The sequence below is a fragment of the Coregonus lavaretus genome (assembly GCF_964263955.1).
Source record: "Coregonus lavaretus genome assembly, chromosome: 26".
In the NCBI taxonomy this organism is placed as follows: Eukaryota; Metazoa; Chordata; class Actinopteri; order Salmoniformes; family Salmonidae; genus Coregonus; species Coregonus lavaretus.
In genome coordinates this window covers 38,571,283-38,598,020 of record NC_140013.1, presented here as the reverse complement: position 1 = coordinate 38,598,020, position 26,738 = coordinate 38,571,283, and the positions used below count along the sequence as shown (strand labels likewise).

The following is a 26,738-nucleotide window of genomic DNA, read 5'->3' as shown; positions in this document are numbered from 1 at the left end:
AAATTGAACGTTATGTATCGTGTATATGCATTGCAACAATTAGGCGTGAGATACGTAAAAATATTATTATGATTTCACACACCCACAAAGCATTAACTATTTCATAATGTAAAGTACAGTATGCTATAGGAGTTATCAGACACAAAACCATTTGAAACCACCGAGTGCATATTCATTGTATTACATATATATGTATTTCTATAAATATTTTCTATATTACATCTTGGGAATGTTGGTACAAAAGTTCCTCAGAACATTTCATAGCATAGTGTACAAGTATCTCAGGGTACAGTCCAGAGTTGGGGTAAATCACATTGAAATTTCAGTCAAAAAATACAATTTTATAATAATAATCCAAAGAGAATGGATTGGAATTGTAGTGTCCTTCCCGAACTGACTGGAAATGAAATGGATGGCAACCCTGGTGGTCACTCTCAGTAGAACATGGCACTTGCAATGCCAGGGTTGTGGGTTCAATTCCAACGGGGGACCAGTACGAACAAATATGAAAATGTATGCACTCATTGCTGTAAATCGTTCTGGATAAGAGCGTCTGTAAAATAACTAAAATGTAAATGTAATGTCTGAGCGTTTCTATTTAAAAAGAGGTAATGTGAACACTGTCCTCAGAGGGGGTAGGGAAAACAACACCAAGCAGGCTTTTAACGTCAGCATTTATAGTGTGTGTTGGGAATCAAAGATTTGTTTGCAGCAGCCCATGACAATTGATTTGTATCCATGGGAAATTCAGTAGCTGAACATTCTTTTAAAAGAATGTTCTGCTGAAATTGTGACAAACCAACATGCAAAAATGGTGCTAAAAATAACCACACAAAAAAAGAACATTCATTTCATTTAAATATTTGGTAAATCAAACAAATCATAAATATACAAACAGATCCATATGTAAGTGAACGCAGGTAGAGTTGTTTAGGCAATATAAAAAATTAAAATAAACGTTAAAAGTACTGACACAGACATAAAAGGCCATGTACATAGAGCAGCATCACTATCACAAGTTGTAAAATGAACATAAGTTAAAATATGCCATGTTCAAGGCTAACAAAAGTATGTATGCTTTGCATTGGTGTGGAAACTCGGTGTGCGCTTTTTTCCCACCACAAAAGGAGAACCACCTGATGTAGGATCATCTCATTATACCCCAACCCTGACTTTCACCTGAATTTGGACTGGTGGTTAGGGGCAGAAATTAAGGGAGACACACATTCTGAATTATCAGTGTTCCACACATGGATCAATGCAAATTATTTTGTTCAGCCTGATGTGGACTAGAGCAGAGAGCACCAAAACAACTTAAAATAACTATTGAGAATTAACAAACACACAGAAAACAAATATTTTCTATGACAATCCAAACAGAACCGATACAGGTGATCCCAGATCCGGACTTGACTGTTTACTGCCTTCTCCCTTTCACACAACCGATGACCTCTCATTGCTGGTTTAGAGAAAATACTGTTGTATTCAGAAAACATTAAGAAACATGACAGACTGACCATGTGAAAGCTATGATCCCTTCTTGATGTCACTTGTTAAATCCACTTCAAATCAGTGTAGATGAAGGGGAGGAGACAGGTTAAATAAGGATGTTTAAGCCGAGACAATTGAGACATGGATTTTGTGTGTGCCATTCAGAGGGTGAATGGGCAAGACAAAATATTTAAGTGCCTTTGAACGAGATATGGTAGTAGGTGCCAGGCACACCGGTTTGTGTCAAGAACTGCAACGCTGCTGGGTTTTTCAAGCTCAACAGTTTCACCTTGTAGAGTCTGTTCTGAGGGCAAAAGGGGAGGGGGGTGCAACTCAATATTAGGAAGGTGTTCCTAATGTTTTGTACACTCAGTGTATATTAAACAGTACTGTTATAGTTTAGGCATTTCTGTCGAAGGGGCTATTGATTACCATCAAGAATACAGATGTGATTTCTGACTCCATGTTACACAGACACATTTGACCTATTTATCAACTAGGTCTTGGCTTACAGTGAGGGAAAAAAGTATTTGATCCCCTGCTGATTTTTTACATTTGCCCACTGACAAAGAAATGATCAGTCTATAATTAATGTTCAGTCTATAATTTTAATGGTAGGTTTATTTGAACAGTGAGAGACAGAATAACAACAACAAAAATCCAGAAAAACGCATGTAAAAAATGTTATAAATTGATTTGCATTTTAATGAGGGAAATAAGTATTTGACCCCCTCTCAATCAGAAAGATTTCTGGCTCCCAGGTGTCTTTTATACAAATAACGAGATGAGATTAGGAGCACACTCTTAAAGGGAGTGCTCTTAATCTCAGCTTGTTACCTGTATAAAAGACACCTGTGCACAAAAGCAAACAATCAATCAGATTCCAAACTCTCCACCATGGCCAAGACCAAAGAGCTCTCCAAGGATGTCAGGGACAAGATTGTAGACCTACACAAGGCTGGAATGGGCTACCGTCAAATCTTGGGTGAGAACCTCCTTCCCTCAGCCAGGGCATTGTTGTTATTCTGTCTATCACTGTTCAAATAAAACTACCATTAAAATTATAGACTGATCATGTCTTTGTCAGTGGGCAAATGTACAAAATCAGCAGGGGATCAAATACTTTTTCCCCCTCACTGTACATCTCAATGTTGATATTTAACCATCCATATTTAATGTGTTTTTTTATGATGTTTTATTATGAATGCCTTTTCATTATTTCTGTACCCCCTTTTTCTCTCCAATTTCGATCTCGTCTCATCGCTGCAGCTCCCCAACGGGCTCGGGAGGCGAAGGTCGAGTCATACGTCCTCCGAAACATGACCCGCCAAACCGCACCTCTTAATATTCTTAACACCCGGAAGCCAGCTGCACCAATGTGTCGGAGGAAACAGCGTTCAACTGACGACCCAAGTCAGCCTGCAGGCGCCCGGCCCGCCACAAGGTGTCGCTAGAGCACAATGAGCCAAGTAAAGCCCCACCGGCCAAACCCATCCTAACCCGGACGACCCTGAGCCAAACCCTCCCCTAACCCGGATGACGCTGGGCCAATTGTGCGCCGCCCTATGGGACTCCCGATCACGGCCGGTTGTGACACAGCCTGGGATCGAACCTGGGTCTGTAGTGACGCCTCTAGCACTGCAATGCAGTGCCTTAGACCGCTGCGCCACTCGGGGGGCCCAATGAATGCCTTTTCAAATATCAGACACAAACTTTATAATCAGAGTCTTTGAAGAACAGAGCAAGGCACAAATAACAGTGACAGAAAGTTAAATAGTTTAAGTAGCAGACAATGTGGATTGAGAAGAAAGTGCAGCTACTTCCTGGAGTAAATGTCTACTGTAAATATTCCTAGCAAGAAGAATAGTTCCTTCTTTTGTTTCCAATGGGAAATGGTTGAAGCGGCAGCCACAGAAGCCATGGCGAGGACGTGATGTTTGGTGCAAGGAGAAACAAAACCCTTGGCTCTACAAGAGTGTGTGTGGGTATTGACCGTTATGGGTATTGACCGCTATGGGTATTGACCGTTATGGGTATTGACCGTTATGGGCCATAGTCTTGTGGTGGCCGCACAACAGTTACAGTTAACTCAAAGAAAGAAAGAGTGCTGAAGGATGATCTATACACTAAGCTGAAAAGGATGGGAAGAAGGGAGGGGGGGGAAAGAGGGACACTGAGGAGAGAGAAGAAGAGAGAGAGAAGAGGAGAGAGAGGAGAGGACAGAAAAGAGGAGAGAGAGAAAAGAGGAGAGAGAGAAAAGAGGAGAGAAGATGAGAGAGAGAAGAGGAGAGAGAGAAGGAGAGGAGAGAGAGAAAAGAGAGAGAAAAGAGGAGAGAGAGAGAGAAGAGGAGAGAGAAAATGAGAGAGAAGAGAGGAGAGAGAAAAGAGGAGAGAGAAAAGAGGAGAGCGAGAAAAGAGGAGAGAGAGAAAAGAGGAGAGAGAGAAAAGAGGAGAGAGAGAGAGAGAGAGAGAGAGAGAGAGAGAGAGAGAGAGAGAGAGAGAGAAGAGGAGAGAGACACAGAGACAGACAAGATAAATAAAGAGAGTCAGAGGAAGACAGACAAACAGAAATGAGAAAAGAGAGAGGAACAGATGATTTCCAGTGAGGTTCGTGCCAGGGTCAGAGGCTGCTGACAGAAGCTTTTATATCAGACTGTAGCAGTCTGGTGATGGGCCTTGCTGGGGTGAGGAAGGGGTTGTGCAGGTCAGGAGCTGGGTGAATGTCATTGGCCGATCCTGCACCTCCACGCTGCAGGGTTCTGGTCCTGTAGCCTTCTCATCCTCTTCCCTAGCCACACCCACCACGCTAGTCCTATCACCACACACACCACCGACTCCACATAGTAACCATCCAACGACGTCACACACAGACCGCCCTCCTTAACACACATCTGTAGGGGGGGGGGGGAGAAGTGTTTCCACAGAATTCACATAATAGCTATTCAATGGACTACGACATTACAATGGGATAACGGTCAGGTAATTCTCTCTCCCACTTACCCCCGTCTCCTCTGGGGAGCCACAATTCTGCCCAGCAGCTCCCTGGCACTCCTTAGAGGTGAGTGGGTCAACCATCCACAGTGCCAGGGTGGAGGGCCAGTTTCCCCCCAGGTTGGTGACAGTGTTCAGCAGGGTCATGTAGGTCCCACCAATCACTGGGTCACTCACTTTAGCATGGAAAGCCATACAGGCCACATACATGCTGTACAGCGCCACCTGTGGGTAAGGAGGGGAAAGGCAGGAATTTGAGAAAATGTAAGTGTATAGTGTCCCAAGCTGGATCAAGTGGATTTATACTGCCTAATTTCACATTGAGAGAGAACAGAGAAAGGGTAACAGAGCGAGCGAGAGAACGGGTAAGAGAGAGAGAGAGAGACAGAGAAAGGGTAAGAGAGAGAGAGACAGAGAAAGGGTAAGAGAGAGAGACAGAGAAAGGGTAAGAGAGAGAGACAGAAAGGGTAAGAGAGAGAGACAGAGAAAGGGTAAGAGAGATAGCAGAGAAAGGGTAAGAGAGAGAGAGAGAGACATAGAAAGAGTAAGAGAGAGAGACATAGAAAGGGTAAGAGAGAGAGAGCAGAGAAAGGGTAAGAGAGAGAGAGACAGAGAAAAGGTAAGAGAGAGAGACATAAAGGGTAAGAGAGAGAGACAGAAAGGGTAAGAGAGAGAGAGACAGAGAAAGGGTAAGAGAGAGAGAGACAGAGAAAGGGTAAGAGAGAGAGACAGAAAGGGTAAGAGAGAGAGACAGAAAGGGTAAGAGAGAGAGACAGAAAGGGTAAGAGAGAGAGAGACAGAGAAAGGGTAAGAGAGAGAGACAGAAAGGGTAAGAGAGAGAGACAGAAAGGGTAAGAGAGAGAGACAGAAAGGGTAAGAGAGAGAGACAGAAAGGGTAAGAGAGAGAGACAGAAAGGGTAAGAAAGAGAGAGACAGAAAGGGTGAGAGAGAGCAGAGAAAGGGTAAGAGAGAGAGAGACAGAGAAAGGGTAAGAGAGAGAGAGACAGAGAAAGGGTAAGAGAGAGAGACAGAGAAAGGGTAAGAGAGAGAGACAGAAAGGGTAAGAGAGAGAGACAGAAAGGGTAAGAGAGAGAGACAGAGAAAGGGTAAGAGAGAGAGACAGAGAAAGGGTAAGAGAGAGAGAGCAGAGAAAGGGTAAGAGAGAGAGACAGAGAAAGGGTAAGAGAGAGAGACAGAGAAAGGGTAAGAGAGAGAGACAGAGAAAGGGTAAGAGAGATAGCAGAGAAAGGGTAAGAGAGAGAGAGAGAGACATAGAAAGAGTAAGAGAGAGAGACATAGAAAGAGTAAGAGAGAGAGACATAGAAAGGGTAAGAGAGAGAGAGCAGAGAAAGGGTAAGAGAGAGAGAGACAGAGAAAGGGTAAGAGAGAGAGACAGAAAGGGTAAGAGAGAGAGACAGAAAGGGTAAGAGAGAGAGAGACAGAGAAAGGGTAAGAGAGAGAGAGACAGAGAAAGGGTAAGAGAGAGAGACAGAAAGGGTAAGAGAGAGAGACAGAAAGGGTAAGAGAGAGAGAGACAGAGAAAGGGTAAGAGAGAGAGACAGAAAGGGTAAGAGAGAGAGACAGAAAGGGTAAGAGAGAGAGACAGAAAGGGTAAGAGAGAGAGACAGAAAGGGTAAGAAAGAGAGAGACAGAAAGGGTGAGAGAGAGCAGAGAAACGGTGAGAGAGAGAGACAGAGAAAGGGTAAGAGAGAGAGAGACAGAGAAAGGGTAAGAGAGAGAGACAGAGAAAGGGTAAGAGAGAGAGACAAAAAGGGTAAGAGAGAGAGACAGAAAGGGTAAGAGAGAGAGAGACAGAAAGGGTAAGAGAGAGAGAGACAGAGAAAGGGTAAGAGAGAGAGACAGAGAAAGGGTAAGAGAGAGAGAGCAGAGAAAGGGTAAGAGAGAGAGACAGAGAAAGGGTAAGAGAGAGAGACAGAGAAAGGGTGAGAGAGAGAGACATAGAAAGGGCGAGAGAGAGAGACAGAAAGGGTAAGAGAGAGACATAGAAAGGGTGAGAGAGAGACAGAGAAAGGGTAAGAGAGAGAGAGAGACATAGAAAGGGTAAGAGAGAGTAGAGAAAGGGTAAGAGAGAGGAGAGAAAGGGTGAGAGAGAGAGACAGAGAAAGGGTAAGAGAGAGAGAGACATAGAAAGGGTAAGAGAGAGAGCAGAGAAAGGGTAAGAGAGAGAGACAGAGAAAGGGTAAGAGAGAGAGACAGAGAAAGGGTGAGAGAGAGACATAGAAAGGGCGAGAGAGAGAGACAGAAAGGGTAAGAGAGAGAGAGAGACATAGAAAGGGTGAGAGAGAGAGACAGAGAAAGGGTAAGAGAGAGAGAGAGACAGAAAGGGTAAGAGAGAGTAGAGAAAGGGTAAGAGAGAGGAGAGAAAGGGTGAGAGAGAGAGACAGAGAAAGGGTAAGAGAGAGAGAGACATAGAAAGGGTAAGAGAGAGAGCAGAGAAAGGGTAAGAGAGAGAGAGAGACATAGAAAGGGTAAGAGAGAGAGACAGAGAAAGGGTGAGAGAGAGAGAGACAGAAATGGTAAGAGAGAGAGACAGAAAGGGTAAGAGAGAGAGACAGAAAGGGTAAGAGAGAGAGAGAGAAAGGGTAAGAGAGAGAGAGACAGAGAAAGGGTAAGAGAGAGAGAGACATAGAAAGGGTAAGAGAGAGAGCAGAGAAAGGGTAAGAGAGAGAGAGAGACATAGAAAGGGTAAGAGAGAGACAGAGAAAGGGTGAGAGAGAGAGAGACAGAAATGGTAAGAGAGAGAGACAGAAAGGGTAAGAGAGAGAGACAGAGAAAGGGTAAGAGAGAGAGACAGAAAGGGTAAGAGAGAGAGAGACAGAAAGGGTAAGAGAGAGAGACAGAGAAAGGGTAAGAGAGAGAGAGCAGAGAAAGGGTAAGAGAGAGAGACAGAGAAAGGGTAAGAGCGAGAGACAGAGAAAGGGTGAGAGAGAGACATAGAAAGGGCGAGAGAGAGAGACAGAAAGGGTAAGAGAGAGAGAGAGACATAGAAAGGGTGAGAGAGAGAGACAGAGAAAGGGTAAGAGAGAGAGAGAGACATAGAAAGGGTAAGAGAGAGTAGAGAAAGGGTAAGAGAGAGGAGAGAAAGGGTGAGAGAGAGAGACAGAGAAAGGGTAAGAGAGAGAGAGACATAGAAAGGGTAAGAGAGAGATCAGAGAAAGGGTAAGAGAGAGAGACAGAGAAAGGGTAAGAGAGAGAGACAGAGAAAGGGTGAGAGAGAGACATAGAAAGGGCGAGAGAGAGAGACAGAAAGGGTAAGAGAGAGAGAGAGACATAGAAAGGGTGAGAGAGAGAGACAGAGAAAGGGTAAGAGAGAGAGAGAGACATAGAAAGGGTAAGAGAGAGTAGAGAAAGGGTAAGAGAGAGGAGAGAAAGGGTGAGAGAGAGAGACAGAGAAAGGGTAAGAGAGAGAGAGACATAGAAAGGGTAAGAGAGAGAGACAGAGAAAGGGTGAGAGAGAGAGAGACAGAAAGGGTAAGAGAGAGAGAGAGACATAGAAAGGGTGAGAGAGAGAGACAGAGAAAGGGTAAGAGAGAGAGACAGAGAAAGGGTGAGAGAGAGACAGAGAAAGGGTAAGAGAGAGAGACATAGAAAGGGTAAGAGAGAGAGACAGAAAGGGTAAGAGAGAGAGAGAGACATAGAAAGGGTGAGAGAGAGAGACAGAGAAAGGGTAAGAGAGAGAGACAGAGAAAGGGTGAGAGAGAGACAGAGAAAGGGTAAGAGAGAGAGACATAGAAAGGGTAAGAGAGAGAGACAGAAAGGGTAAGAGAGAGAGACAGAAAGGGTAAGAGAGAGAGACAGAAAGGGTAAGAGAGAGAGACAGAAAGGGTAAGAGAGAGAGACAGAGAAAGGGTAAGAGAGAGAGAGCAGAGAAAGGGTAAGAGAGAGAGACAGAGAAAGGGTAAGAGAGAGAGAGCAGAGAAAGGGTGAGAGAGAGAGACATAGAAAGGGTAAGAGAGAGAGACATAGAAAGGGTAAGAGAGAGAGACATAGAAAGGGCGAGAGAGAGAGACAGAAAGGGTAAGAGAGAGTAGAGAAAGGGTAAGAGAGAGGAGAGAAAGGGTGAGAGAGAGAGACAGAGAAAGGGTAAGAGAGAGAGAGACATAGAAAGGGTAAGAGAGAGAGCAGAGAAAGGGTAAGAGAGAGAGAGAGACATAGAAAGGGTGAGAGAGAGAGACAGAGAAAGGGTAAGAGAGAGAGACAGAGAAAGGGTAAGAGAGAGAGACAGAGAAAGGGAGAGAGAGACAGAGAAAGGGTGAGAGAGAGAGAGACAGAAAGGGTAAGAGAGAGAGAGAGACATAGAAAGGGTGAGAGAGAGAGACAGAGAAAGGGTAAGAGAGAGAGACAGAGAAAGGGTAAGAGAGAGAGAGAGAAAGGGTAAGAGAGAGAGACAGAGAAAGGGTAAGAGAGAGAGAGAGAGAAAGGGTAAGAGAGAGAGACAGAGAAAGGGTAAGAGAGAGAGAGAGACATAGAAAGGGTGAGAGAGAGAGACAGAGAAAGGGTAAGAGAGAGAGACAGAGAAAGGGTAAGAGAGAGAGAGAGAGAAAGGGTAAGAGAGAGAGACAGAGAAAGGGTGAGAGAGAGAGAGACATAGAAAGGGTAAGAGAGAGAGAGCAGAGAAAGGGTAAGAGAGAGAGAGACAGAGAAAGGGTAAGAGAGAGAGACAGAGAAAGGGTAAGAGAGAGAGAGCAGAGAAAGGGTGAGAGAGAGAGACATAGAAAGGGTAAGAGAGAGAGACATAGAAAGGGTAAGAGAGAGAGACATAGAAAGGGTAAGAGAGAGAGAGACAGAGAAAGGGTAAGAGAGAGAGAGACAGAGAAAGGGTAAGAGAGAGAGAGAGACATAGAAAGGGTAAGAGAGAGAGAGAGACATAGAAAGGGTAAGAGAGAGAGACATAGAAAGGGTAAGAGAGAGAGAGACAGAGAAAGGGTAAGAGAGAGAGAGACAGAGAAAGGGTAAGAGAGAGAGACATAGAAAGGGTGAGAGAGAGAGACATAGAAAGGGTAAGAGAGAGAGACATAGAAAGGGTAAGAGAGAGAGAGACAGAGAAAGGGTAAGAGAGAGCAGAGAAAGGGTAAGAGAGAGAGACAGAGAAAGGGTAAGAGAGAGACAGAGAAAGGGTAAGAGAGAGAGACAGAGAAAGGGTAAGAGAGAGAGAGACAGAGAAAGGGTAAGAGAGAGAGAGAGAGAGAGAAAGGGTAAGAGAGAGAGAGACAGAGAAAGGGTAAGAGAGAGAGACATAGAAAGGGTGAGAGAGAGAGACATAGAAAGGGTAAGAGAGAGAGAGACAGAGAAAGGGTAAGAGAGAGAGACATAGAAAGGGTAAGAGAGAGAGAGACAGAGAAAGGGTAAGAGAGAGAGACATAGAAAGGGTAAGAGAGAGAGACAGAGAAAGGGTGAGAGAGAGAGACAGAGAAAGGGTAAGAGAGAGAGACAGAGAAAGGGTGAGAGAGAGAGACATAGAAAGGGTAAGAGAGAGAGAGACAGAGAAAGGGTAAGAGAGAGAGACATAGAAAGGGTAAGAGAGAGAGACAGAGAAAGGGTGAGAGAGAGAGACAGAGAAAGGGTGAGAGAGAGAGACAGAGAAAGGGTAAGAGAGAGAGAGAGAGAGAGAAAGGGTAAGAGAGAGAGAGACAGAGAAAGGGTAAGAGAGAGAGAGACAGAGAAAGGGTAAGAGAGAGAGACAGAGAAAGGGTAATAGAGACAGAGAGAGAGAACAGAGATGAGATAGATTGAGTGTGAGCAGTGTTACCTGATGCAGTGCGTAGCTGAACAGTACTATAGCGTAGTAGTAGAGAGGGAATCCTCCATCCTGCTTTAAACTGGGAGTCCACCACACCAACAGGGCATACTCCAGACCTATCAACAACCTACACACACAAACACAAATGTACAGGAAGTGTGTGTGTGTCTCTCTCTCTCTGTGTGTGTGTGTGTGTGTGCGCGTGTGTACCTGAAGGGAAAGGCCTTGTAGAAGACGTCTAGTGGTCGTGGTCCTGCAGTGTATTTACTGATGATGAGTGGTAGTAGTACTTGTAGTGGAACCATTGGGACTGCCAGTAACGCCAGCTGCTCTTTAGGAACACCTGCCTCCACCAGCTTCAGACCCGTCACTGCGTCTGCCGCAGAGAAGCCCATCTGGAGACACACAGACAGACTGCTAAGTCCCACGGGTACGTTTCCAGCGAGTGGGTTAGATACAGCAGGTGAGTTAGGTTAGTTGTCCAGGTTGGTTGGTTAATTAGCGACAGGCTACACAGGATGACCACAGTCGGGGGGCTTGTCTGGCCTGGTTAAGTTACAGGTGCAGTAAGATATACTGGGTGACATGTATAGATATGTCAGGTAAGTTAGGTGCAGTAAGCTATACTGGGTGACATGTATAGATATGTCAGGTAAGTCAGGTGCAGTAAGCTATACTGGGTGACATGTATAGATATGTCAGGTAAGTCAGGTGCAGTAAGCTATACTGGGTGATATGTATAGATATGTCAGGTAAGTCAGGTGCAGTAAGCTATACTGGGTGATATGTATAGATATGTCAGGTAAGTTAGGTGCAGTAAGCTATACCGGGTGATATGTATAGATATGTCAGGTAAGTTAGGTGCAGTAAGCTATACTGGGTGACATGTATAGATATGTCAGGTAAGTCAGGTGCAGTAAGCTATACTGGGTGATATGTATAGATATGTCAGGTAAGTCAGGTGCAGTAAGCTATACTGGGTGACATGTATAGATATGTCAGGTAAGTCAGGTGCAGTAAGCTGTATCGCAGGCACCTTAGCAGTGAGCAGCAGGCTACAGAAGGTGAACACAGCAGGCATCTTGATGATGGACACCAGCATCTTGTATGTTTCCATGACGCTCTGCGTCTCCTCCCGGACCTTCCTCTTCCCATGCTGTCCCCTTGCGTTCTCCTTCTTCATAACGGCCACCAGCGTGGTTGACACCAGGAACACCACACCCCAGAAAAACAGGAAGTCTGCGCCATGGGAGCCAATCACAGACAACAACGTTACAGAGTGATTACAACAGCAGAGCAATGGGATATGACACAGTGCAATGATGGTCAAGGGTTATTCACCCATCTTCTATAGCATGTTACTGCCTGTTGACTGCCAACACTGTACTGAAAATCATCAGCCAAGAGTTCACTCCAAACCCAGAGTTTATTTTATATCTCACTTAGCTAAATAATGACCAATATCTGCGCTCTGATTGGAGGATTGCCCCAACATTGCCCACTAGGTGACACTGCCACTCAAATTTCCCAAGATAATAAAAAGTTGCTTGGCCTCAAAATGTTGCTTGGCCTAAATATCTGATACATAGATTACATTCTCAGATCTCTGCCTTCTCATCTTTGTCTCTCCCTCCCTCCCTCCCTCCCTCTCTCCATACCTGACAGTGTAACGATGCCAGTCTCTCCCTCCATTCCTCACTCACTCCCTCTCTCCATACCTGACAGTGTAACGATGCCAGTCTCTCTCTCCCTCCCTCCCTCCCTCCCTCCCTCTCTCTCTCCATACCTGACAGTGTAACGATGCCAGTCTCTCCCTCCCTCCCTCTCTCTCTCTCTCCATACCTGACAGTGTAACGATGCCAGTCTCTCCCTCCCTCCCTCCCTCTCTCCATACCTGACAGTGTAACGATGCCAGTCTCTCCCTCCCTCCCTCTCTCTCTCTCTCCATACCTGACAGTGTAACGATGCCAGTCTCTCCCTCCCTCCCTCTCTCTCTCTCTCCATACCTGACAGTGTAACGATGCCAGTCTCTCCCTCCCTTCCTCACTCACTCCCTCTCTCCATACCTGACAGTGTAACGATGCCAGTCTCTCCCTCCCTCCCTCCCTCCCTCTCTCCATACCTGACAGTGTAACGATGCCAGTCTCTCCCTCCCTTCCTCACTCACTCCCTCCCTCTCTCCATACCTGACAGTGTAACGATGCCAGTCTCTCCCTCCCTCCCTCCCTCCGTACCTGACAGTGTAACGATGCCAGTCTCTCCCTCCCTCCCTCCCTCCGTACCTGACAGTGTAACGATGCCAGTCTCTCCCTCCCTCCCTCCCTCTCTCCATACCTGACAGTGTAACGATGCCAGTCTCTCCCTCCCTCCCTCACTCTGTACCTGACAGTGTAACGATGCCAGTCTCAAAAGTGAGTGGTAAGATGATAGTAAGTGGCTGAGAAGGAAATACCTGGGATAGCATATGGTCTGCCTTTTGGTGCCTGTTGTTTATTATATGGTGATTGTCTTGTATAGATTAGGGATTGATTGTTTTATATATTAAGGGTATGTGAGACAAGGGAGTACATGTCCATAGTCGTTCATTAGGAAAGGAAATTGTACTAATTATCTCATGTTATGAAACAAACAGAAAAATGTGTCTGTCATTGTCTGTTGCCATTACAATTACAATTACCGCCCAACCTTGTTGCATTCCCCGTTCCCCGTTCCCCCTTCCCCCATTCCCCGTTCCCCCTTCCCCGTACCCCCATTCCCCCTTCCCCGTACCCCCATTCCCCCTTCCCCGTTCCCCGTTCCCCCTTCCCCCTTCCCCGTTCCCCCTTCCCCGTTCCCCCTTCCCTCTTCCCTCTTCAAAAGGACCACAATGGAAATAAGCTATTAAGCTTTATTGTGTTATCCGATTTTCTTAAATTGTATGTGGAGGCTTCACCGGCTGGAGCGCCCTTATGTATGTATTTTACAAATTGTCAAATATATTAAATCAATCAATCAGTCTCTCCCTCCCTCCCTCTCTCCCTGACAGTGTAACGATGCCAGTCTCTCCCTCCCTCCCTCCCTCCCCCCCCCTCCGTACCTGACAGTGTAGCGATGCCAGTCTCCCCCCCCCCCCCTCCGTACCTGACAGTGTAGCGATGCCAGTCTCTCCCCCCCCCTCCGTACCTGACAGTGTAACAATGCCAGTCTCTCCCCCCCCCCCCCCCCCGTACCTGACAGTGTAGCGATGCCAGTCTCCCCCCCCCCCCCTCCCTCCCTGACAGTGTAGCGATGCCAGTCTCTCCCCCCCCCTCCGTACCTGACAGTGTAGCGATGCCAGTCTCTCCCCCCCCCTCCGTACCTGACAGTGTAACGATGCCAGTCTCTCCCCCCCCTCCGTACCTGACAGTGTAACGATGCCAGTCTCCCCCCCCCCCTCCGTACCTGACAGTGTAACGATGCCAGTCTCTCCCCCCCCCTCCGTACCTGACAGTGTAACGATGCCAGTCTCTCCCCCCCCCTCCCTACCTGACAGTGTAACGATGCCAGTCTCTCCCCCCCCCCTCCGTACCTGACAGTGTAACGATGCCAGTCTCTCCCCCCCCCTCCCTACCTGACAGTGTAACGATGCCAGTCTCCCCCCCCCCCTCCGTACCTGACAGTGTAACGATGCCAGTCTCTCCCCCCCCTCCGTACCTGACAGTGTAACAATGCCAGTCTCCCCCCCCCCCTCCGTACCTGACAGTGTAACGATGCCAGTCTCTCCCCCCCCCCCTCCGTACCTGACAGTGTAACGATGCCAGTCTCCCCCCCCCCCTCCGTACCTGACAGTGTAACGATGCCAGTCTCTCCCCCCCCCCCTCCGTACCTGACAGTGTAACGATGCCAGTCTCCCCCCCCCCCTCCCTACCTGACAGTGTAACGATGCCAGTCTCTCCCCCCCCCTCCCTCCCTGACAGTGTAACGATGCCAGTCTCTCCCCCCCCCCCCCTCCGTACCTGACAGTGTAACGATGCCAGTCTCTCCCCCCCCTCCGTACCTGACAGTGTAACGATGCCAGTCTCTCCCCCCCCCTCCCTACCTGACAGTGTAACGATGCCAGTCTCTCCCCCCCCCTCCGTACCTGACAGTGTAACGATGCCAGTCTCTCCCCCCCCCTCCCTACCTGACAGTGTAACGATGCCAGTCTCTCCCCCCCCCTCCGTACCTGACAGTGTAACGATGCCAGTCTCTCCCCCCCCCCCTCCGTACCTGACAGTGTAACGATGCCAGTCTCTCCCCCCCCCTCCGTACCTGACAGTGTAACGATGCCAGTCTCCCCCCCCCCCTCCGTACCTGACAGTGTAATGATGCCAGTCTCTCCCCCCCCCTCCCTACCTGACAGTGTAACGATGCCAGTCTCTCCCCCCCCCTCCGTACCTGACAGTGTAACGATGCCAGTCTCTCCCCCCCCCTCCGTACCTGACAGTGTAACGATGCCAGTCTCTCCCCCCCCTCCCTCCCTGACAGTGTAACGATGCCAGTCTCCCCCCCCCCCCTCCGTACCTGACAGTGTAACGATGCCAGTCTCTCCCTCCCTCCCTCCCTCCCTACCTACCTGACAGTGTAACGATGCCAGTCTCTCCCTCCCTACCTGACAGTGTAACGATGCCAGTCTCTCCCTCCCTACCTGACAGTGTAACGATGCCAGTCTCTTCAGGCTCTGCTCTCAGGTATTTGTTGCAGAAGTCAGCTGACTCCAGGGCCAGGAAGAGCACGTTGCCTAGGAAGTAGCCAGCGGTCTGTCCCACAGAGTTACAGGTGGAGGCGTAGCCCACGTTCTCCCGAGACAGCATAGTCAGAGCCCAGCCATCCACTGCTATGTCCTGGGATCAGGGATGGGAAAATAACAGAGTTATATATCACCATAACTTGGAGTGTGTGTGTGTGTGTGTGTGTGTGTGTGTGTGTTACCTGGGTGGCTGCCAGAAAGGCCAGCATGAAGAACACTGCCGTCAGGGTTACCACATCGGGGCCCCGCCCCTCGTCACTTTTCAGCAGCGTATCCACGGTAACCGACAGGTACAGCATGAAGAGACCCAGCAGGTACTGGGTGGGCACCAGCCACGACTTCCTGAGAGGGAGACATGAGATAAGGCTTTCACTCATTTGACTGCAACAGTCAAAACATCAGACACAATATAATACATAAAGTAAACATATCAGCCTTATAAATAATTGTCTTACCGGCGTCCAAACCTGGTCAGGTAGAGCGCGTCGACCAGAGGGGCCCACAGCAGCTTGAGACTGAAGGGCCAGAAGACAAAGCTGAAGAAGGCCTGGTCCTTGTAGCTGACATTCTTACTCTGCAGAATGAGAGGGATGCTCCCAGCCAGGCCCAGAGGGATGCCCTGGAGGACATAAAGGAAGAGCAGCAGAGACACGTTCCCCAGCTCCTCTCTGATCCCAGGCCGCACACTTTCATGTCCGTTGTTCTCCGTGTCGGATCCTTGGAGCAGGGCTTCCCCCTCCTCTTCCAGGTCAGGGGTGGTGTTGAGAACCCTATTCTCGTCCCTCATGTCTCCCTGGGGGACAGCAGGCTTCCTCTGCCGCCCGTTCCTATGTGTGACTGAGTCAGATAGCTCCATTGTGCAGCTGCGGGCATCAAACCAGCTGTGCCCTCTGGAAACCTGGAGAGGAAGGATGCAGGCAGGGGTTAGTCCATTTCTAGTAGGAAAATATCCGCCTTGTTCTATCCCTCACTTTGTGTTTTTAGATGGGTTACTCTAGGCCAAGGGTACGCAACTCTTACCCTATGAGGTCAGGAGCCTGCTGGTTTTCTGTTCTACATGATAATTAATTGCACCCATTTGGTGTCCCAGGTCTAAACCAGTCCCTGATTAGAAGGGAGCGATGAAAAAATGCAGTGGAACTGGCTTCGGGGTCCAGAGTTGAGTTTGAGGGCTCTAGGCCACACTTTTCTGAGGTTGGTTTCCTTTGTCAAAGCAATGTAGAACTACAAACAAGTGAATTCCTGGTCTGGATGAGACCCTAGTTAGCATCTCCAGCTAGCACAGTAATGCTCAGCTTCTGCATAAACAAGGTTGCTAGCTAGAAGTCTTAATCCAGACCAATAGGAGAGAGAAGGTTGCTAGTTAGAAGTCTTAATCCATGGGAGAGAAGGCAGCCCAAGCAGGCACCTGCAACCTCCTGACGTGGGTGGGAACCAAAACAACGCAGTGCCATGACACATTGATAAGTTTAAAAAAGAAACTCTCCAGGAAATCTTATCTAACACACAGCAAAATAGTATTCAGTTTGCTAAGAAAAACAAAAAGGCAACGTGAATTCAATAAATATTGGTTAAAGGGGTAATTGAAGATCAAACATGAATTTGACAACGAATGAGAGATGACAATATAGCGAGCTAGTTAAGCATGTTATCATAACGTTGTAGGAAATATTTGACGTTACCTTGTGTTGTCATGCGACACCACATCCCAAACCAAACAATGAATGATTAATGAATGTGTCGATCACTATCATTCAAACAATGGATTGTAGTTGATTCGACAGCGAACGTTGCCTTGAACTTTGTATGAATTGCATTTAATACGGTCAACAACACATAAATAGCTACCTATTTTGCCTTCACCTGGTTACATCGATAGATTGTTTTGCAGAGGGCGAGGAAGTATAGCTATGTGTGTAACGTCGACATGTGTCCGTGTGCTTCAGCTGACGTGTCAAAATGCTGTTAATTAAAGTTCCGCTTGGATCTGCGTACACATTATTATGCTTTTCATGTATGCCTTTCATGTGGTTCAGTATGCCCTCTTGTCACTCAGCCCAGTAATGGACTTAATGAGCCAAACGTTACTCCTTATAGTCCAAGGACCTTGCATGTTTTATTTAAAGGCGAATTGGCTATGGAAGCCAAAACAGCCAAATACTCCATCTAAACGTGAATAGATTCACATTTGTGGTATGGTTCAAGAAACATAAATCCCTGTAATTTCATATCACATCAAAATAATTTCACAAATGCAAAATACACACTTACTGTACACTGTTTTAACCGGTTTTAACACAGTTGCAGCCGACAATTTAACCTTTTGTTTTTAGAAAATTATTTATCGCTGACATGAAAGATAAGAAGGTCCTTATGCTTCCAAAACCGTATTGCAAGGGATACGTGTTGATGCTCAGACTGATCGTTGGCGCTCTTAACAAAACTCCCAGCACAGAAGACGCCTTCGTCCAATGACTCGTATGTGTAATGTAATGGAACTGAGAGTCATGATCAAAGGTCACTCACTACAGTTGCAAATGTTAATCTTTAATAAAAAATAATTAATAAATATACATATAGATATACAGTACCAGTCAAAAGTTTGGACACACCTACTCATTCAAGGGTTTTTCTTTATTTGTACTAGTTTCTACATTGTGGAATAATAGTGAAGACATCAAAACTATGAAATAACACATATGGAATCATGTAGTAACCAAAAAAGTGTTAAACAAATCAAAATATATTTTATCAAATAGCCACCCTTTGCCTTGATGATAGCTTTGCACACTCTGGAGTTCTATTTTATACCTTCAGGTCAGTCTCACATAGTTGCATTCATCAGGAGCAGACTGGAGTTCTATTTTATACCAGGCCTTCAGGCAGGCCAGTCTCACATAGTTGCATTTATCAGGAGCAGACAGGATGTACAAGAAGTCCTGTGATTTCTCTCAACTTAAAGCTGACAGTCTGCGCTTGAACCTCATACATTTGGAGAATAGAGTCAAAAGAAAAAATGCTTCACTGTCCCAATAATTAAGGAGGCACTGCATTGAATCTAATAGCTAATCTCTTTTAACTTTTTGTTACATATTATATAGCTATGAGTTATAGATTGTGACAAATAATAATTAGAGGGCAATGGATTTATAACTTTTTTTAAACATTTCAGTCATTTAGCAGACACTCTTATCCAGAGCGACTTACAGTTAGTGAGTGCATACATTTTTCAATCTGGCCACCCGTGGGAATCGAACCCACAACCCTGGCGTTGCAAGCGCCATGCTCTACCAACTGAGCTACAGGAGGACAATGCACATTTTAAGTGACCACACTCTCAATCCTACACTGAAATGTGATAACACGTTCACTTCTTCAACTGCCACGTACAACAAGTCAACTCTCCTAAATGATGTGCTCTCTCTCTCTCACACACACACACACACACACACACACACACAACATTTATGCCTATTACTTAATGTAATCAAATCAAATCAAATGTTATTTGTCACATGCGCCGAATACAACAGGTGAAATACAACCTTACCGTGAAATGCTTACTTACAAGCCCTTAACCAGCAATGCAGTTTTAAGAAAATAGAGTTAAGAAAATGTTGATTAATTGTTCAGCAGTCTTATGGCTTGGGGTTAGAAGCTGTTAAGGAGCCTTTTGGACCTAGACTTGGCGCTCCGGTACCGCTTGCCGTGTGGCAGCAGAGAGAACAGTCTGTGACTTGGGTGACTGGAGTCTTTGACAATTTTTTGGGCCTTCCTCTGACACCGCCTAGGATATAGGTCCTGGATGGCAGGGAGCTTGGCCCCAGTGATGTACTGGGCCGTACACACTACCCTATGTAGTGCCTTACGGTCGGATGCCGAGCAGTTGCCATACCAGGCTGTGATGCAACCGGTCAGGATGCTCTCGATGGTGCAGCTGTATAGCTTTTTGAGGATCTGGGGACCCATGCCATATCTTTTCAGTCTTCTGAGGGGGGAAAGGCGTCACATAATGAACCTGGCATTGAACACATGGTAAGATCTCACCAAGGATTTCATCACATCTCCATGTTCCATTGATCTCACATTATAAGTCACTAGTAGGAACACTGATCATTTGACAGGATACAAATGATGTACTTCCACACACAATCCCCGGGACCACCCATACACAAAAAATGTATGCACGCATGACTGTAAGTCGCTTTGGATAAAAGCGTCTGCTAAATGGCATATTATTATTATTAATATTGTACAATAGTAGATTATTATAAAAAAAGAAATTGGAAAATGTACTAACTTATTTACTCTCAGCTGGTTTGCGGCAATACTCATAGGCCTACTGCTTGATATTTCCACAAAAATTAATCTAGTCACTGTTTTCCCCAATTTGCTTAGAAATGTGACATTTAAGGTGAGTTTTGTTTTTCTAAGGGGGAACAGCACCTTTCAAAATTGACTGACGTGCATCCTCTAGTGGTAATTTGGTATAACTACAGTTTCAAGAGAAACCTGACATCCACTGACACTGTGGGATCATCTTATCACCAGATAAGTTTTCTCCCTGTCTCTCTCATACTGTGATAATTAACCATGTGAAATATTATCCACAGCAGTACTTTTGGCCCGTTTACCATTGTGCATTTATGCATCACTTTCCCATAGACAGGGCAGGGTTGGGAGACAGGGCAGTGTTGGTAGAGGAATAGAATGAGAGAGATTGTGTGTGGCTGGAACAAGCCTTTACTTTAACCTGGTGCTGATTTCTCTCACAATATGGAGCCTATATCCTATGGTACAGTATTTATACAGTATTCCTCAGAACAAACAGGTCCTAATCCAGGCACTTGTCATCTCCCGTCTGGACTACTGCAACTCGCTGTTGGCTGGCCTCCCTGCCTGTGCCATTAAACCCCTACAACTCATCCAGAATGCCGCAGCCCGTCTGGTGTTCAACCTTCCCAAGTTCTCTCACGTCACCCCCCTCCTCCGCACACTCCACTGGCTTCCAGTTGAAGCTCGCATCCGCTACAAGACCATGGTGCTTGCCTATGGAGCAGTGAGGGGAACGGCACCTCTGTACCTTCGGGCTCTGATCAGTCCCTACACCCAAACGAGGGCATTGCGTTCATCCACCTCCGGCCTGCTGGCTCCCCTTCCTCTGCGGAAGCATAGTTCCCGCTCAGCCCAGTCAAAACTGTTCGCTGCTCTGGCACCCCAATGGTGGAACAAGCTCCCTCACGATGCCAGGACAGCGGAGTCACTCACCACCTTCCGGAGACATTTGAAACCCCACCTCTTTAAGGAATACCTGGGATAGGATAAAGTAATCCTTCTACCCCCCCCCCCCCCCCCCCCCCAAAATTGTAAAGTGGTTATCCCACTGGCTATAGGGTGAACGCACCAATTGGTGAGTCGCTCTGGATAAGAGCGTCTGCTAAATGACGTAAATGTGCCCTTGAGCAAGGCACTTAACCCTAATTGCTCCTGTAAGTCGCTCTGGATAAGAGCGTCTGCTAAATGACTAAAATGTAAATGTAAATGTAAACAAACCTCTGCACTCCACTGATTGTTGGAAACAGTTTAATTTCATACGGGGCCCAGTTTAATTCAAGCAGGACATTTTCTAAATTTGATATAATTTGTCCGTTTGTGAATGGATCTGTTACTTATCTTTGTATGCTAAGAGTGGCAGTGTCAAGGTGATGTGTTCAGATGGAGGGGAAACTCTGTTTTCTTAAACAGACTTTTGAGGGGTAACTGATCCTCCTTTGACCTATATCACCCAGGTGCTACCAACTCACCCAACCTAAAACAAGAGGTACGTTGTGAGGGGCCCCCTCTCATAGTATTATAAGTAAATGCCATGTAAAGCATCCATCGTGTCAACCAGGGTGAGTCTCCATTCTGTGTCTAAGGTAATGAATGACTGCACGCTCCTCTATGCCACAGCTATGAGGGCCATGTGAAACTGGTTAATGTCGTGTGACCAGGCAAGGCAAACGAGGATAAAGCATGTGACACTGCGTTAGCTAACCCCATACACAAGAAGTCACTGTTTCAGATAGAAAGGGGGATGAGGGTTTGGGGTGGATTGCTAGGCCTCAAACTTGAATTTACAGTCCACTATATGGGTATTTATTTGACATTACATTATAACTACATAATAATAACCTTTTTATTTATCTTCTAATTTCCCCATCTTGCCCTGATCTAGTGGTACTCATTTCTACAGTATTTTTCTGACAATTTGCCATTTAGAATGGATCATTTCCCCCTCAAGCCCCCTTTCACTCTCTCAGCATTTGATACATGAGAGAGATGTTGTCAGAAATAAACCACCCTGATAACTGCATCCATCCAACCACGAGTCATATCAAATTATATATCCAGCAGCTTTCTTTATTATTTTACAAATATGATTCACCTTTCATTAAAGATAATAATCCCAGGTGAACAAACCAGTATGTTCCGCGTGAAACTGAAAGGGTGAAACACGACCCTGCAGCACAACAGTTGGATCATTTTGTTCCAGTAGTGGGCATTCTGTCTCTTTGCTGTGAGATTCCCTCTCCTCTGCCCTCCTCAGGTGTTGCATAACTTAACTGAAGGTACACAACACAGAGCTTGAAAAAGGTTCACACGTCCATCTTCCATCTACTCCAACAGCAGGGAACCTTCTTTAATAGTCCCTTTCAGAAAGTCAGATGACTCCTCTTCATATTTGTCCCTTTTTACCTGCAGTATACCATGCTGACAGTGAGTGTACAAACACTCTGTTCCTCGAGTTGAAGTTGAACAGCATGATCCAGACATACCGGTGTCTTGATTTCCCCTCATAGCTCCTGTTACACTTCACCCACAGAGCCTGAAAAAGAGGGGGACAGCTAGCGCACAGCGCTCACGTGAAACCAAAGAAGCCTCTTAGAGGCTGGATGTGATTCTCCCCATCTGCCACACTACCCCATTGAAAAAAAGGAGCGGAGTAGCCTAGCCTAGCCTAGCCTAGCCTACACAGAATCTATGCAGACCACTGAAATCTATCCACAAACAGAATGGATGCATCTCTTGCTATTCATTTAAGTGATTTATTGCCCTGGAGAGTAGCTGTTCTTTTATACCACATGAGTGCTTTCTTTTGCTACTTTGTGTCTGATGAATGTACAATTAATTGTCTTTCGTCGTCACACTAGTGTCCCAATCAAATCAAATCAAATTGTATTTGCCACATGCGCCGAATACAACAGCTGTAGACCTTACAGTGAAATGCTTACTTACAAGCCCTTAACCAACAATGCAGTTTTAAGAAATAATACCCTAAAAAGAGAGGCTATATACAATGTGCGGGGCACCGGCCAGTCGAGGCAATATGTACAGTTGAAGTCGGAAGTTTACATACAGTGAGGGGAAAAAGTATTTCCTGCTGATTTTGTACGTTTGCCCACTGACAAAGAAATGATCAGTCTATAATTTGTATGGTAGGTTTATTTGAACAGTGAGAGACAGAATAACAACAAAAAAATCCAGAAAAACGCATGTCAAAAATGTTATAAATTGATTTGCATTTTAATGGAGGGAAATAAGTATTTGACCCCCTCTCAATCAGAAAGATTTCTGGCTCCCAGGTGTCTTTTATACAAGTAACTAGCTGAGATTAGGAGCACACTCTTAAAGGGAGTGCTCCTAATCTCAGCTTGTTACCTGTATAAAAGACACCTGTGCACAGAAGCAATCAATCAATCAGATTCCAAACTCTCCACCATGGCCAAGACCAAAGAGCTCTCCAAGGATGTCAGGGACAAGATTGTAGACCTACACAAGGATGGAATGGGCTACAAGACCATCGCCAAGCAGCTTGGTGAGAAGGTGACAACAGTTGGTGCGATTATTCGCAAATGGAAGAAACACAAAATAACTGTCAAGTGGCGTGGCGAGAAGCTGTCTCCGCACCACGTGCTCTCACCACTGGTGTCCCCCAGGGCTCAGTTCTAGGCCCTCTCCTTTTCTCCCTATACACCAAGTCACTTGGCTCTGTCATATCCTCACATGGCCTTTCCTATCATTGCTACGCTGACGATACACAACTAATCTTCTCCTTTCCCCCTTCTGATAACCAGGTGGCGAATCGCATCTCTGCATGTCTGGCAGACATATCAGTATGGATGACGGATCACCACCTCAAGCTGAACCCTGGCAAGACGGAGCTGCTCTTCCTCCCGGGGAAGGACTGCCCGTTCCATGATCTCGCCATCACGGTTGACAACTCCGCTGTGTCCTCCTCCCAGAGTGCGAAGAGCCTAGGCGTGACCCTGGACAACACCCTGTCGTTCTCCGCCAACATCAAGGCGGTGACCCGCTCCTGCAGGTTCATGCTCTACAACATTCGGAGAGTACGACCCTGCCTTACACAGGAAGCGGCACAGGTCCTAATCCAGGCACTTGTCATCTCCCGTCTGGACTACTGCAACTCGCTGTTGGCTGGCCTCCCTGCCTGTGCCATTAAACCCCTACAACTCATCCAGAATGCCGCAGCCCGTCTGGTGTTCAACCTTCCCAAGTTCTCTCACGTCACCCCCCTCCTCCGCACACTCCACTGGCTTCCAGTTGAAGCTCGCATCCGCTACAAGACCATGGTGCTTGCCTATGGAGCAGTGAGGGGAACGGCACCTCTGTACCTTCAGGCTCTGATCAGTCCCTACACCCAAACGAGGGCATTGCGTTCATCCACCTCTGGCCTGCTGGCTCCCCTTCCTCTGCGGAAGCATAGCTCCCGCTCAGCCCAGTCAAAACTGTTCGCTGCTCTGGCACCCCAATGGTGGAACAAGCTCCCTCACGACGCCAGGACAGCGGAGTCACTCACCACCTTCCGGAGACATTTGAAACCCCACCTCTTTAAGGAATACCTGGGATAGGATAAAGTGTTCCTTCTAACCCCCCCCCCCCAAATTGTAAAGTGGTTATCCCACTGGCTATAGGGTGAACGCACCAATTTGTGAGTCGCTCTGGCTAAGAGCGTCTGCTAAATGACGTTAATGTGCCCTTGAGCAAGGCACTTAACCCTAATTGCTCCTGTAAGTCGCTCTGGATAAGAGCGTCTGCTAAATGACTAAAATGTAAATGTAAATGTAATCTCCCTCGGCCTGGGGCTCCATGCAAGATCTCACCTTGTGAAGTTGCAATGATCATGAGAACGGTGAGGAATCAGCCCAGAACTACACGGGAGGATCTTGTCAATGATCTCAAGGCAGCTGGGACCATAGTCACCAAGAAAACAATTGGTAACACACTACGCCGCGAAGGACTGAAATACTGCAGCGCCCGCAAGGTCACCCTGCTCAAGAAAGCACATATACAGTGGCGTCTGAAGTTTGCCAATGAACATCTGAATGATTCAGAGGAGAACTGGGTGAAAGTGTTGTGGTCAGATGAGACCAAAATCGAGCTCTTTGGCATCAACTCAACTCGCCAAGTTTGGAGGAGGAGGAATGCTGCCTATGACCCCAAGAACACCCTCCCCACCATCAAACATGGAGGTGGAAACATTATGCTTTGGGGGTGTTTTTCTGCTAAGGGGACAGGACAACTTCACCGCATCAAAGGGACGATGGACGGGGCCATGTACCGTCAAATCTTGGGTGAGAACCTCCTTCCCTCAGCCAGGGCATTGAAAATGGGTTGTGGATGGGTATTCCAGCATGACAATGACCCAAAACACACGGCCAAGGCAACAAAGGAGTGGCTCAAGAAGAAGCACATTAAGGTCCTGGAGTGGCCTAGCCAGTCTCCAGACCTTAATCCCATAGAAAATCTGTGGAGGGAGCTGAAGGTTCGAGTTGCCAAACGTCAGCCTCGAAACCTTAATGACTTGGAGAAGATCTGCAAAGAGGAGTGGAACAAAATCCCTCCTGAGATGTGTGCAAACCTGGTGGCCAACTCCAAGAAACGTCTGACCTCTGTGATTGAAGGGTTTTTCCACCAAGTACTAAGTCATGTTTTGCAGAGGGGTCAAATACTTATTTCCCTCATTAAAACGCAAATCAATTTATAAAATTTTTGACATGCGTTTTTCTGGATTTTGTTGTTGTTATTCTGTCTCTCACTGTTCAAATAAACCTACCATTAAAATTATAGACTGATCATGTCTTTGTCAGTGGGCAAACGTACAAAATCAGCAGGGAATCAAATACTTTTCCCCCCTCACTGTACACTTAGGTTGGAGTCATTAAAACTAGTTTTTCAACCACTCCACAAATGTCTTGTTAACAAACTATAGTTTTGGCAAGTCGGTTAGGACATCTACTTTGAGCATGACACAAGTAATTTTTCCAACAATTGTTTACGGACAGATTATTTCACGTATAATTCACTGTATCACAATTCCAGTGGGTCAGAAGTTTACATACACTAAGTTGACTGTGCCTTTAAACAGCTTGGAAAATTCCATAAAATGATGTAATGGCTTTAGAAGCTTCTGATAGGCTAATTGACATAATTTGAGTCAATTGGAGGGGTACCTGTGGATGTATTTCAAGGCCTACCTTCAAACTCAGTGCCTCTTTGCTTGACATCATGGGAAAATCAAAAGAAATCAGCCAAGACCTCAGAAAAAAAATTGTAGACCTCCACAAGTCTGGTTCATCCTTGGGAGCAATTTCCAAACGCCTGAAGGTACCACGCTCATCTGTACAAACAACAGTATGCAAGTATAAACACCATGGGACCACGCAGCTGTCATACCGCCTAGAGATGAACGTACTTTGGTGCGAAAAGTGCAAATCAATACCAGAACAACAGCAAAGGACCTTGTGAAGATGCTGGAGGAAACAGGTACAAAAGTATCTATATCCACAGTAAAACGAGACCTATATCGACATAACCTGAAAGGCTGCTTAGCAAGGAAGACGCCACTGCTCCAAAACCGCCATAAAAAAGCCAGACTACGGTTTGCAACTGCACATGGGGACAAAGATCGTACTTTTTGGAGAAATGTCCTCCGGTCTGATGAAACAAAAATAGAACTGTTTGGCCGTAATGACCATCGTTATGTTTGGAGGAAAAAGGGGGTTGGCTTGCAAGCCGAAGAACACCATCCCAACCGTGAAGCACGGGGGTGGCAGCATCATGCTGTGGGGGGTGCTTTGCTGCAGGAGGGACTGGTGCACTTCACAAAATAGATGGCATCATAAGGAAGGAAAATTATGTGGATATATTGAAGCAACATTTCAAGACATCAGTCAGGAAATTAAAGCTTGGTCGCAAATGGGTCTTCCAAATGGACAATGACCCCAAGCATACTTCCAAAGTTGTGGCAAAATGGCTTAAGGACAACAAAGTCAAGGTATTGGAGTGGCCATCACAAAGCCCTGACCTCAATCCTATAGAACATTTGTGGGCAGAACTGAAAAAGCGTGTGCGAGCATGGAGGCCTACAAATCTGACTCAGTTACACCAGCTCTGTCAGGAGGAATTGGCCAAAATTCACCCAACTTATTGTGGGAAGCTTGTGGAAGGCTACCTGAAACGTTTGACCCAAGTTAAACAATTTAAAGGCAATGCTACCAAATACTAGAGTGTATGTAAAGTTCTGACCCACTGGGAATGTGATGAAATAAATAAAAGCTTAAATAAATCATTCTCTCTACTATTATTCTGACATGTCACATTCTTAAAATAAAGTGGTGATCCTAACTGACCTAAGACAGGGCATTTTTACTAGGATTAAATGTCAGGAATTGTGAAAAACTGAGT

General features: G+C 46.3%; 1 protein-coding gene across 4 annotated transcripts; it reads right to left on the bottom strand.

The window, feature by feature from the left end:
* Positions 1-227: 227 nt before the first annotated feature.
* LOC311102172 (acetyl-coenzyme A transporter 1-like) lies at positions 228-17,426 on the bottom strand. Of its 4 annotated transcripts, none has more exons than XM_084143419.1 (9): positions 17,262-17,426; positions 15,446-15,888; positions 15,173-15,332; positions 14,889-15,084; positions 11,280-11,482; positions 10,454-10,638; positions 10,253-10,370; positions 4,492-4,707; positions 228-4,382 (listed from the first exon to the last, which is right to left on the bottom strand). In XM_084143419.1, exons 2-9 carry the CDS (start codon positions 15,844-15,846, stop codon positions 4,215-4,217), a joined length of 1,647 nt encoding a protein of 548 aa, XP_083999545.1. In that variant the 5' UTR covers positions 15,847-15,888; positions 17,262-17,426; the 3' UTR covers positions 228-4,214. The 4 variants fall into 4 exon arrangements, with proteins under 4 accessions (XP_083999545.1, XP_083999543.1, XP_083999544.1 ...); XM_084143417.1 differs by lacking the exon at positions 17,262-17,426 and adding an exon at positions 16,839-16,915; XM_084143418.1 differs by lacking the exon at positions 17,262-17,426 and adding an exon at positions 16,673-16,887.
* Between the last annotated feature and the right edge of the window lie 9,312 nt (positions 17,427-26,738).